Source organism: Euprymna scolopes, chromosome 2 (assembly GCF_053919585.1).
Source record: "Euprymna scolopes isolate OS-2025 chromosome 2, ASM5391958v1, whole genome shotgun sequence".
NCBI classification, from domain to species: Eukaryota; Metazoa; Mollusca; class Cephalopoda; order Sepiida; family Sepiolidae; genus Euprymna; species Euprymna scolopes.
Genome location: NC_136483.1, coordinates 121,797,082 through 121,810,930, shown reverse-complemented (window position 1 = coordinate 121,810,930; position 13,849 = coordinate 121,797,082). Strand labels below are relative to the sequence as shown.

Genomic DNA, 13,849 nt, shown 5'->3' with positions numbered 1-13,849 from the left:
ATAAACCTTTATGCCATACTTTATCAAAGGCTTTTGATATGTCAAGAGCAATTGCCCTAGAAAGCTAGCCTCTGTCGAGATTCGCTAATCCTATGAGATTAAGCACATCTGGTGTAGATCTAGCAGAATGGAAACCATATTGCGTGTAATTAAAGTTATTTTTGCTGAGATGGTTGATTACTTCTCTATTTAACACAGGAGACTTATTGGCCTGTAGCAAGAGCGGGATGAGCGATCACCTGAATTCTTAAATACAGGGCATACTGAGGAGATTTTCCAGGGTGATGGGAAGCAATTCTCCTTAAGACAACATTTAAACAGTTTTGTAAGGATGGGCGCTAGGTTCTGGTTGAAGTCTTCTGAGTACTATAATTGGAATACCATCAGGGCCGGTTGCTTTACTGAAATCAAGGTTCTTGATTAGCTTGGCAACATCACATACAAATATTTGTATATCACATAGCGTATTTTCTGATACAGGAGGAAATATTGGGGGTTGGCGGCCTTGGTCGCAAAGGGTAGAATTAGCTGCAAAGTTCTTGGCAAAGAGTTTGGCTTTGTCTGATGCTGACAAGATTACTTCAGGTCCATTTATGATAGTTGGGATAGAACACATGCTTCTGTTCAGGATTCTGTTTGCTATTTGCCACTGCTCAGCTACTTTGGACTTGGTGGACTGAGCATACAACTCTTGCATTCTTTATTACCTTTTTACAGTGGTTGCTGGCAGTCCTGAAAGTGGCTTTAGTCTCAGTACATCTATTACATTGGAAGCAATGGAAAAAGGTATTTCTGTGCACAATGGCAGCAACACATTCTGGAGAGAACCACAGCTGACTGTTAGGTTTTTGCTGGAATTTTTTCGAGGGTATGAAGCAGTCTATATCTACAATTAACCATTCCGTCAGGTCTGACACTATAGAGGACACATCCTTTTTAAACATGGAACGCAGAAGTAGATTTGATATAAACTATCCCAGTCAGCCATCAATATACTGTACAAGGAGTGGTACATCTGAGGACTTATTACATTTCATTTTTTTTATTTTAACTGATACAACAGAGTGGTTGGAAGATCCTAATGGAGACAGAACGGAAGCTGAACACAGTTCAGAGCAAGTTGTGAGAAAAAGGTCTAGGAGACTTGTATACTGGCCGTCAGTATCGGCACATGGGTGGGTTCGTGAACAATCTGAGTGAGGTCATAAGCAATCGAAAAATCAGAACCTCCCCTCATCATCAGTCTTATTTGAGCGAGTTAACCATTCCACATTGTGAACATTGAAGTCTCCACATACATGAATATTAGCTGAAGGATAAGCAGATAGGACGTGGTCAATTTTCTCAGATATGCTATTAAAGATAGTAACTCCACTGTTGTGGGGGCCATAGAGAGCAAATATAAACGCAGTAGTTTGAGCAAGTGCAACCCGGAAGCACATATAGGGTAAGTTAGGATCTTACCTGGAGATATCCCTACCACATGGAAAGCCATTTTTATATGGGCACATATTCCATGCCGAGGGAAATAGTCTGTCCAATGCCAGTTTCACTTACAATTTTATTTTTATAACCTCATAAACATAGTTCTTCTAAAATAAAGCCGATTTAATTTTGTTATTAAAATTGTGTTATTTTTATAACTTTAATTTTTATTGTATATTTTTCATTAATGTCCTTTTCTTATATTTCATTTATTGAAATGAAATTGCTTCACAATAGAAATACTAAAGAAGAATAAAAGTGAAAGAAACTGATTTGTCTAGTCATCACTTCTGGAAGCAGACACACTGGAAGTTAGTTTAGCAATACACACGGACAATAAAACGCTTTGGATAATTACAGATTTCAAGAGGGTTCTGCTAAAATCGTCATATTTTAAAAACCAAAGCATCTTAAGTCCTCAAAATAACACTGTTTTGTTCGAAAATGAATATACTTTCAAATGAATTAATAAATAATAATGTACATTATATATTTAAAGAGTTTTAAGCAAATAAAGTGATAAAAATGTTATCATAAAACTGCGTTTTCAGTAAGATTTTGTAATGATGGACAGACAAAAATAAATTTCATATTTAAAAGTAATTTGATGTCCAAGATCTAAGGATTAACATTTTTAAAAGCCAATAATTATGACCCACTAACCATAAATATGAGTGTCAAACGCCCTCTTAAAAAAAAACAAAAAAACTCTTAATCCTACCTCTAACCCTAGGTACGAGTGGCAAGTCTCCTCCTCCTAAAACCTTTAGCCCTAACAATAACGCTGTCCAAGTAGCAAGCTCCTCACCAAAGTTCCTTGGTAAGCTACATATAAGTGTCTATAAAAGAAAAACTTCCTTTAAGAAAAGTGCACCATTTATCACCCATAAAAAAAATAAATTGGTCAACTGTCCTAAAACACTAGAATAGTCTCGAAATTAAATTTAGGTGAAACTAACCCCCATTCTAAATTCTAAAATTGATTTTGTTTTGTTTCTATCAAGTCTTCAGGGTGTTCATACATAATTTTCCTTAGCTCTATCATTAACCCAAAGTCAAAGTGGCAACTTTCCCACCCTCTCATTATTGCATAAAGACCCTCTTAAAAAAAAAAAAAAAACTTTTTTTAATTTTAAATTAAATTAGATTTACCTCCTATAGAAAAAAAAACAAAAAACAAAAAATGGTTAACTGCCCTAAAACACTAGAATGGCTCCAAAATGGGAAATCATTTTACATTAAATTCTAAAATACTTTTTTATCTCCCATTAAAGTTTTTCAAGGTATTTACATGTAATTGCCTACAAAGGTAAAATCACATATTTGAAGAGGGGTCAGATGGGGTGGGGGGTTAACAGATGGTATTAATCTACAATAATATCAAAGAAATATTGCAATATATTCATTTTTAAACAGACCTAGATTTTGATTTCAGTTATTTGTACATATAATGTATTATAATTCAGCTTTGAGTTCTCTAACTATTTTTCTTTTAATGGATATATGGCATTTTTAAGGAATCGCAGCATATTTTTGTGCATTTACTGCATAGTATTTGGAAATTATTCATTTCTGGAGATTTTCAGTAGCATATTCTAATTCCTAGCACAAAAATATACTTATATGGTAAATTTCATTGTTTAATCTTCTGTTTTAACAAAGATATAGCATTTTAACTGGTGTGGCTAGAGGCGAATTGACATTCATTCCTAGAATACCCATTATTCCATCAATTCAATTCAATTTAAAAGGCTTCCAATCAAAATTGTTTTTCCAATCAAATTGTTTTGCCATGACAATAAACAAATCCTTGGCAATGGTTGCTCTCAACTTAGTTTCACCTTGCTTTAGCTATGGGTAGTTTTATGTAGGATGTTCACAGGTAGACCGCCCACCCACCTATATATTAGCACCAAAAAGCACAACATCAAATATTGTGTATCCAAGAGCTTTATACAAGTAACAAAGCCAATGCTACATTTCATAAACACATTCATAATGTACATAAAATTCATTTAACTTATGTCACTTTATATTTATATGCACTTCAGATCCACTATTCCCAAATATATTCTCAAAAAGCAACTTCTACTACAAATCAGATCATCATTAAATTTCTATTTATCGAAGCACTTTTCATTGATAATCATTAAGTTTAAGGATAACTTTCTTTCAGAAATACATACGTTTGTGCCATATAATCAAATTTTAATTTGTTTTCAGGTGTTTCAGCAAAACAATTTTGTTGATAACTTTCATTTAGTTTTTTTTAAATTACATGATCTGATTAACAACTACCTAAGAAACCATAGGTGGTTAAGTTAGCAATTCAAAAAGAATATTTAATATTTTATTTTACTTAACATTCTTTTGCATCTCATCGGGCAGTGCCAAGAAACGGGTCCTGATAATTTTAAATGTTAAAAAAAAAAAAAAAAAAAGTTTGAAAATTATAGGAATTCCAGTGTAGATCCAGTTAATTTTTTTTTTTTTTTAAATATACCTATTTACTATAATATATAATAGTTCAATGACCATAGTCACTCCAAAAGTTTTATGCCTCGTATCTCTAGTTTCATATCAAAAGAAACTTTCTAATCTAAAATCAAATTAAAAATGGAATCAAGAAAGTCAGAAAAGCATATCAGTGAATATTATCTTAGGATCAGAAGTACCAAATATTGAAGTGAGGTAGCAAATAATTTACTTAAATAACAATGGGGTCCTAATCATATTAGGCATGATGTCTAGTAGGGTTTAAAGAATATTCTAAGTGTGGTGCCAATGACTAATATGTGGCTGGGATTATGGAAAAAAGTAGAAATTTACGAGTATAAAAATTATTGAATATTTAACCTAAACTGGTGGAAAAAATATGGGTATGATTACAAAAAGGGGTAAAGAGTTGGAATTTTCTCTCAATAGAAAAGTTATCTACATTTAAAGCTTAAGTTATCAAACAAATGTACCAAAACTGACTGTTTAAAATTAATTCCAGGCTCATAGGTACTGGATAGCGGATGCTTACCGAAAATAGTTAATCCAGAAACCTGCTAATTGTCACAATTCTGATCAGTTAATTCACTCAGAGGTTGACAGATTCATTATAATTTCACTAACAGATACTTTCTTCAGTGAATACATAATTTGGAAAATTTCAAATTATTTAATAATTTTTAATAGAACATAGATCCGTTTGTAAAATTCTCAGCTTTTACATTGTACATAAATTACAGTTTTTGAACTTGGGAGTATACTTAATGGTGTTCTATCTTTATTTAATGTTGAATGGGATACTGGCTGAAAATTGGAGCCTCGAGTGACTAGAACCATAAAAAAAAAAAAAAAAAAAAAAATTTACTATCACCATGACTAATGTTTTTGCAAAATTTTAAAAGAAATCCAAGGCGTAGTTATTGAGAAAAGTGCGAACAAACAACAGTGAATTACTAGGTCCAATCCCTCGTTTGTCGGGGGACCAATAATAGAAGTAAAGCTAAAGTAAATTAAAGGGTCTTGCATTTTTCTACAAAATTATTTAATTTCTAAACTATGGCAGGAAATGAAGTGGCAGCTGAATTCAGACATTTTTATAACATTTAAGCAAAAAGAAAAAAAAATTCTGAATCTTAAATGTATAAAGATTTTTTAATTAGCACACATGCTATTTGCAGGATTCTTCAGGTTAGTCTAAAGTAGATGAGGACATAATTTATGCATTGGCATTCGAAATATTCACAGGAAAATAGTATATAGAGTTGTATAAACCAGTTCTTACATGATAAACTCATTTGATTGGCACACAGTGGTTGCCACTCCACCAATAGTCAACCAGGGGTTGAGCACTGTTTGACCACCAGATACCTGTGTACCTGCATCCTCAGCCAAGTCCTATTAAAGATCGAAAGAATAAAACATTAAAGTACATTTACAGTTTGTTCATATGAGCAGAGTTAATTTTTTAATTAGAATTTCTTTTTAAATGAATTGTTGATTATGTACATGAAAGTATGTAAAAAAAATAGTGAAAGTAATGCTCACCTTGAATCCACGCATCATGATGGGAACAACAACATCTCTTTCTTTATCAGTCATTTTGTTACTTACACCCAAAAGCATTAACATGTTGTCACACTCAGTGACACCCATGGCATACAGGTCACCTAAAACATTGGCACAAGCTATCTTACCCTGGAAAGATAAAAACCAAAACAATTGAAATCAATAAAATTTCAAATTCCTAAGCTAAAAACAATCCGGGATTGTGTTAGGTTATGGAGGAAGAGAAGTAGCGTAGAGGTTGTAAGAACGTGATTGTGATACGCAATTGAGAAAGAGGAGATGTTCCCTTTCACTATGCATCACATCAACTATGATGAGTGGGGTATGAATATAAAACAGTGTTTGGGACCAACATTCAGAATTCATGCCAGAAAGGAAAGAAAATATCTGAAAGCATCTTGTGCTATTTACTAGCACTTCAGCCCGGCTTTGGTCCCATCTCCTGTTCATACACTTCAGATTTTTCTACTCCGAGGTGCACTCTAAAAGAACGATTCTTAAGGAAATTTTGTATAACTTGCCCTATGTGTGAATACTCTTTATGCAAAATTTCAAGTGTTTATAGACCCAAAATTAGCAGAGAAGTTTGGTAGAATCTGCAAAGGTCAACTCTTTCAACTTTGACCTTTTGGCAGTGAAATTTTTGCCCAAAAACTGATTAAAATGCTTGCCACATGCTTGAATACGCATTATGTAAAATTTCAAATGTTTAGACTAAAAATTGGCTGAATAGTTTGCTAGAAACCACAAAGGTCAAATCTTTTGAATTTTGATCCCTTGGCAGCTCAATTTTTTGATCCAAACTGATTAAAAAGCTTGTTCTATATCTGAATACACTTTATGTAAAATTTCAAATGTTCAGACCAGAAAATAGCAGAGTAATTTGGTAGAGACTACAGAGGTCAAATTTTTTTTAACTTTGACTCCAATTTTGACTCCTTAACATTTGCTTTAGTCTCAAATCAAATTAAAAAGTTTGACCCATATCCAAGTAACTTACATTTAAAATTTCAAGTGCTTAAACCCAAAATTGGCGGAGAAAGTTTGGTAGAGCTTTCAAAGGTCAAATCGTTGAACTTTGTCCCCTTGACAGTCAAATTTCTGGCTGAAAACCAATTAAAAAGATTTTCCCAAATACCTCTTATATCAAATTGACAGAGTAGTTTGGTAGGGAAATGTACACACAAACACACAATTTTACTTTTATAGATATAAAGGTAAGGTAAGGTAAGTTTTTGTTTAGTGGCACATCAACCCTATTGGTCATTCCATGCCATGAAATGTGAAGAGAATATTCTTCATTTGAGGCTTTAGATAATAGATTGTTTTTAATTAAGATTTAGTATTTCTAAGTCTCTTTTCTAGGTTTTTTTTTCTTTCTTTTCAAATGTATCCCAAAAGTTTAATTTTTCTTAGAAAATCTAATATTTTATAAGGTTTTCCAAATATTACTTTAAGGTTCCTTGAAATATTTCACACAAATATTTTCATATTTTTTGCATTCCATTAATACGTGTTTGATGGTTACTGGATGTTGACAGGTTCTCCATTGAGGGATACCTTCTGCTTTCAGAAGGTATTCATGTGTTAGTCTTGAATGACCAATTCGAATTCTGGTAAATATAGTGTCTAATTTTCGTATTGGTATTATGGCTCTGTCTTGTCCAACATTTGGTTGTATTTTTCCAAGTTTGTTGTTTAGTTGTTCGTCCCATAGTTTTTGCCATTTGATTTTTATGTAGGAGTTTATTTTGTTTTTCCTGTCTGCGTATGAAATTTTTATGTTTGATGGAGTCAGATTTGTTGCGTCCTTAACCAGTTTGTCAGCTTTTGAATTTCCTTTTATGCCGACATGACTTGGTATCCATGCTAATATTATTGTCTTATTTTCCTTTACTTGGTGTTGGTATATTTCCATAATTTCCAGGATGTACGGATGGTTTAGGTTCCTTTCTTTCAATGCCATTAAGCTGAACATGGAGTCATTGAAGATAAGGAATTTATGTTCGCTAGACTTCCGGTCTAGTTCTAGAGCCATCTTAATAGCCTGTAACTCTGCAGTGTATATAGAAACACCGTCCGGTAATCGGACTTGCTTGTGTGTATTATGCATTTTTGCTGCTGCTCCTGCTCTTTCAGTTATTTTTTAAGCCATTTGTATAGATGGTTTTGTATATGGAGTATTTATCCCTAAGTTCTAGGAATTTGTTTTGATAGGTTTGGTAGCTAGTCTGTTTTTTAGCTGTTTTAATGGTCATGTCAATATATGGTTCTGTGATTGTCCACGGTGGAGTATTATTAATTGTGTAAGTTTGTATGTTTTTTGGTTCTTCGTATCCTTCCGTAATAGCCTTTTTAAGGCAATATTTCAAAGGTTTAACAGCTGTAGGTCTGCTGGTATAGAAATGTTCATACATTGATGTATATATTTTTTCATGAGCAGGATTTTCTGGTAGACTTAAGTTTCAGTGTATATTGGAGCGAGAGTTATTCCCATCTCAGGTGGAGGGGGAGTTCATTAGCTTCTGTGTGCAGGCTTTGAATAGGTGATGTTTGGAAGGCTCCTAAACAGAGTCTGAGTGCTTGGTTTTGTATGGGCTTGAGTTTCTCCAGATATGATTTCCTTGCTGAGTTATATATAATGCAACCATAGTCCAACTTAGGTCTAATGAGTGCTCTATACAGTAGGAGGGCATGGTTTCCCTATCTGCTCCCCAGTTTGTGTGTAATATCATCTCTAGTATGTTTAACGCTTTTGGGCATTTTTTGGAGTGCTTCTATATGTGGCTTGAAGTTAAATTTGCTGTCCAGGATCATCCCCAGGTATTTGGTTTGCTGTGCCATTGCGTTGTTATTAATTTTTAGTTGTGGGTTATGATGATATACTCTTTTTTTGCAAAAGTTCATGCAAACTGTTTTAGTTTTTAAGATAAACCCATTTTCATCAGCCCATTTCTCTATTTTAAGGCATTCTGTTATATATTAACGTTTCGCTTATTATACTTATGATGATGAATGTTCTTTTGTTTACATGTTAAGAAGTGTAAGAGTCTTAGGAGGGATGAAGAGACAGTCTTAGGAGAGTTCACGTTGTAAGTGTTCATATTGTAAGACATGGGATGGAAACATTAACACATTAACACGTAGATATCAGGAGAGAGTGTACATATAAATAAACAATACCTTTTTCATGTAATGATGAACACAGGAGACGGAGTTATAAAAACACATTGAACATTTATTCTTCCACTTGAACCGGTTGGTGGCTTTGCGTTCAGGAATTCAAAGGTTAACATTCTATTGTTTCAAAAGTGATCGTCTCGCTTCTAGATGATTGAAACCAATGTCTGCACCCAGACTATCGTCTGTCTCCCAGACTCCCCTCTGAGTGTCTCACTGACTTACTAACTAACTAACTCTCACTTCCTATATTGAGAAATCCATGCATGTCCGGCCACGTAAGCAAAATTCACGTGCCATCACATGCGCGAGTCGCACATTTCCCGAACATTCTGATTTTCCAATAACCTATTTTTTCTTTGATGTTTTTACAAAGGAATTCAACCTACATATCTAATTTATTTAACCCATATTTTATTATCCACATTCTAACAATTGAATAGTTTATTTATTATTTATTTCATCAGAATTAACAATTTACTGGACATTCCATTTAAACCTATTGTTCTTTAAAACTTATATCCAAGGTTCGATTTCTGCTTCCTCTCATTTTATTTTCATTTTAAGTAATCTCTATTTTTATACTTACATGAAAAGGGGACAGCCCTTATCATGTAACAATTCCTGTAATTTTGTTTCTATTGTTAACATATGGGATGAATAGATGATGGAAAGGTTGTCTACAAAGAGGGATTTATCAATGTTTGTGGTCACTACTTTACCAATACTATTGATTTTCAGCAGGAAGAGTGTAACGGATATTATACTGCTCTGGGGAACTCCCATCTCCTGTTCATACACTTCAGATTTTTCTCCTCCGAGGTGCACTCTAAAAGAACGATTCTTAAGGAAATTTTGTATGGATATTGGCATCCTTCCTCTGATTCCCAGGTTGTGCAGGTCCCTCATGATGCCGTATTTCCATGTGATGTCGTATGCTTTTTCTAAATCAAAAAATACTGACACCATATGGTGGTTTCTGATATGTCCATCTCTTACGTTAAGATTCCATCCTAACCAACTGATCCATTGAGCTCCTTTTTTTCCTTTAACCACATTGATGTTTGTCTAATATCTTGTTTTTTTCTGATATCCATACGAGGTAATAGTTTACCAGTCTCTCCATGATCTTGCAGATACAGCTAGTTAGAGAGATAGGGTGGTAATCTGTTGGATTTGAGGGGTCTTTGTCAGATTTTGGGATTGATATGATTGTGGACTCTCGCCAAGCGTTAGGTAAGTAACCCAAGAGCCAGATATTATTAAATATGTTTAAAAGAGTATTTAATGAAGTTTCTGGTAGTTGTTTCAAAAATTGGTAATGGATCTCATCTGGTCCAGTAGCAGTATCTTTGCTTCTATCCAGAGCGTTTTTAAGATCGGATATTGTGAATGGTAAATTATATTTTTCTGTGTTGTTTTAGGTGAAATTCAGTTTTCCTTTTTCTGCTTCTATTTTGTAGTGGTGTTTGGGTGAGGAGTTTTTATTTAGTTGTTCAGCAAATAAGTTTGCCATGTCCTTTTTTCCATGCATTTTCCACCATCAGGTTTTATTAGGTATATAGTAGTGTATTGGATTTGTTTCCCATTAATTTTCCTCGCCATGCCCCATACTTTCTTGCTAGGTGTTTTATTATTCAGCTTAAATACAGAATCTTGCCAGGTTTCCCATTTGACTTTTTTTTGGTTGTCGTGCTTTTGCACGGGCTTGGTGGTAAATTTCTAAGTTTGTTGTGGATGGATTTATTCTGAATTTTTTAAGGGCTTTTTTCCGTTTCTTGATTGTTTCTTTACACTCTTTTGTGAACCATGGTTTATGCTTACTATTTTTCTTTGAAGTTTTGGGGATTGTTTCCTCTGCTATTTTTATTAACCTTTGAGTGAACGTTGCTACCGGGTCGGGTTCCTGAAGTATTTCATTATTTATTTGTGTTTGGCAGAGATTCCTGAATGTGGACCAGTCAGCTATCTTTAGTTGCCATTTTCTATTGTGGGATTGTTTGTTTTAATGATAATTGGGTAGTGGTCACTACCACACTGTTCTTCATGGATATCCCAATTAAAGTCCATGTAGATTGTCGGAGAGCTGAGTGTTAGATCTATGGCTGAGGTTGTTCCTGTAGGTGGATGTAGGTAGGTGGGTTTGCCGTTGTTCAGTATACACATGTCTGTAGTTTCTAGTATGGCTTCTATTATTTTACCGTTGTGGTTTGGTTGTCTGTTTCCCCAAAGATAGCTGTGTGCATTGAAATCCCTGAGGATTAGGAATGGTGCTGGGAGCTGTTCAATTATTGTCTATTTGAGTCTTTCCTAGTTTATATTTTGGTGGAATGTAAATCGAGCAAATTGTGAGAGTTTAGTGTAAGGTAGCTCTTATTGCAATGGCTTGAAGTTCTGTGTTTAGGTCGAGTTTTTCGTGAGGTATTGTTTTCTTTAACATAATGGTCGTACCGCCTATTGGTCTAAATCTATATGTGAAAGGTTGATTTTTGTTATATGTTTCATAGTCTTTAAGAGAGTTTGGAGTTTTCCTTCATTAGAGTTTCCTGTATGCATATGATGTTTGGGTTATAGTCTTTAATTGCTTTAGTTCTTCATAGTTTGGTTTTAATCCTCTACAGTTCCATTGTAGAGCTGCTATGTTCAGAGTTTTTATTTTGTTCTGCCATTTTTATTTGTTTGGGAGTATAGGTTTGCTTTTGTCCCTCTGATGCTCCATTGTAGTATTCGTTTATGTTTGCCTCAAGTCCTCGGCAGTTCCATTGGATAATTTTGTGTGCCATGGGTCCGGATCTGGGTCAGGGGCATCAGGAGGTAGAGGGTTATTCTTTGTCTCCATTTTTTCATATTGGTCAATTTGTTTTTTTGTTTCAGGAATGGCTTTATGACTTCCACTTTCTTTTCCTGAACGTTGCCGTGGTTTTTCTCTATTTGAGTGTTCGCTTTCATTCTTTGCTTTCTTTGATGGACCATCTTTTTGTCCCTTATTTTGTCCCTTTGGTTTGTCATTGGACCGTTGTGTAGATCTGCTTTGAGACCTTTGTCTATGTTCCTGGAAGGATTTTTCTTTTTGGGATGTCACCTGGGAGGGTCCCTCATTTTGTGTGTCTGTGTTGCTTTTTATTTTCTGTTTGGCAGAATCTGGCTCTTGGTCTTGTGTGATAGTTTGTGTCCAATTCCATCACAAAAGCTTTGAGCTCTTTTAATAGAGATCTTAGTTCTGTTATGATGAGTGGGAGTTTGTCGGTTTTTATTTCTGAAGGTTTGTTGATGATGGGGTCAAACTTTTGGCCTTGATGGGTGTTAGTTATGGTGTTTTTTGGGGGTTTTTTGTCATTTCCGAGTGTGTTGGGATGGTGGATTCATACATTTTCCTGGCTTCTGGAAAAGAGATATTTTTAGTATATTTTATTTTAGTGATTTGTTTTTCCATTTTGCCAGGTCTTGCACTCTCTCGAATTGGCCAAGTGTTCACCCTCGCAATTGGTGCAGGTGGGTTTTTCTTTTTCTTTATGATCTGGTCCGCTCTTACCACATCTTCCGCACACAGGGGTTCGGGTGCATCGATCATTGTGGTGACCAAACTTGACAATTGAAGCACCTGAGTGGTCCTGGTATGTATGTTTCCACCTTGACCATCGTGTACCCAATTTTTATTTCTGGTAGGAGTTTGGTTAGTGTGTATCATTTGGCCATTTCTTTTAATGATCATTCTCCTCACATCTGACACATTTTGCTTTGTTAGGTCAGTTTTAATTTCTTCTATGGTGCACTGTGCAAGTTCTTCACACCTCACTACTCCTCTAGAGGTGTTCAGGAATTTGTGTGGGTAAACTTTAATTTTTATCCCATCGAAAGTTGTCCAGTTTAGGAGTCTTTCGGATTGGGCTTCTTTATTCACTTGGACTAATAATGTGCCATTGGTCATTTTTTTTTAACTGAAACAGGTTTGAAGCTTTACAGAGTATTTTGAATTTTAAATGGTGAAATTTTGGTAAAGGATTATATCACTATATATTTAGGGTATGTAAGACTAGGTGTATCTGTTTCGCTTGTGGTTCTGATCTGTCATCCAAGTCAGAGATGTCTGAGACATTAGAGTGAGGTCTTTTTTTTTTTAGGGGTTTTTTTCTCCATATTATTATTTTAATTCATTGACCCTGGGCTCCACCACTCTCCATGGACTCCAATTTATATTAAATATTTACCAAGGGGGGAGTTCCCATTCGCCTTGGTTGAGACTGGGATATCTTAGCCAGTATACTCATATTTTGGGAAAGTTTTCTCGCAGCTACTCATCTTTTTGTTCTGGAACATTTGTTTTTATTTTAGTCCAAGACAAATCCGATCTGTATGGAGTAAGCTTTTGGTTCTCAAATAAGATTGACCCTCAGCCATCGCTTTCCACCAGATTTTTGGGTATATTTGTTTGTGGGATTGGTATGGGAATATTAGTAGTTACTTGCTGGCTTGGTATGGGTCATATACAGTGGGGGTTGACATGACCAGTCGATTGATTGGAATTGGCCCCACCGACTGCCCGTCTAGCCCAGTACAAGGCCAAAGTGGAATGTTGTGACCAATACCTTTATTTGCCCTAGGTATCAGGTGCTCAGCCACCAAGATCCTTTTCGCAGACATCACGGGTCGCCACCCAGGGCTAACAGGTGGCCCCATTGAGAGACTTTTACTCTCTGCAGGGGGGAAAGGGGGCAATCGGTGTATTCTAATGCCCCACTGACGGGGTTGGGAAGTAGGGAGGGAAAAAGAAAGGAAAGAGGAGAGGAAGAGGGAGAGGGCTGTTTTTGTTTTTGCAGAACATAATTAAGTTTTACAAAAAAGAATAGAAAACAAAAACAGAAAATCGATGTAGGTGCATTTCATCTCAGGAAGCCAATGAACAGCCTGATCTGGTAGCACCAGTTTATAGATATAAAGATTTGTCCTCCAAAAGAAAGTAGGCCACATGTGACACTCATTAAAAGCTGGCAAACGAAGTCAGCAAGAAAAGGAAATGATAATTATCTTGCAAGATACAGGTAAGAAATTAGTTAACAGAAATACATAGTGAGCGATTAATTAATGGAATAAGTTGTTAGAGTATGTATTTGTTAATATTTAC

At 35.0% G+C, this 13,849-nt stretch overlaps 1 protein-coding gene across 1 annotated transcript in view; it reads right to left on the bottom strand.

Annotated features, from left to right (window-relative positions):
- LOC145295832 (inactive selenide, water dikinase-like protein) overlaps positions 1 to 13,849 on the bottom strand; it is a 129,308-nt gene that overhangs the window by 51,874 nt on the left and 63,585 nt on the right. Inside the window, exons 4-5 of the mRNA XM_080141540.1 lie at positions 5,527 to 5,676; positions 5,264 to 5,376 (exon numbers count right to left, since the gene is read on the bottom strand). Coding sequence (XP_079997666.1) covers positions 5,264 to 5,376; positions 5,527 to 5,676 — 263 coding nt within the window. The remainder of the gene's footprint in view (positions 1 to 5,263; positions 5,377 to 5,526; positions 5,677 to 13,849) is intronic.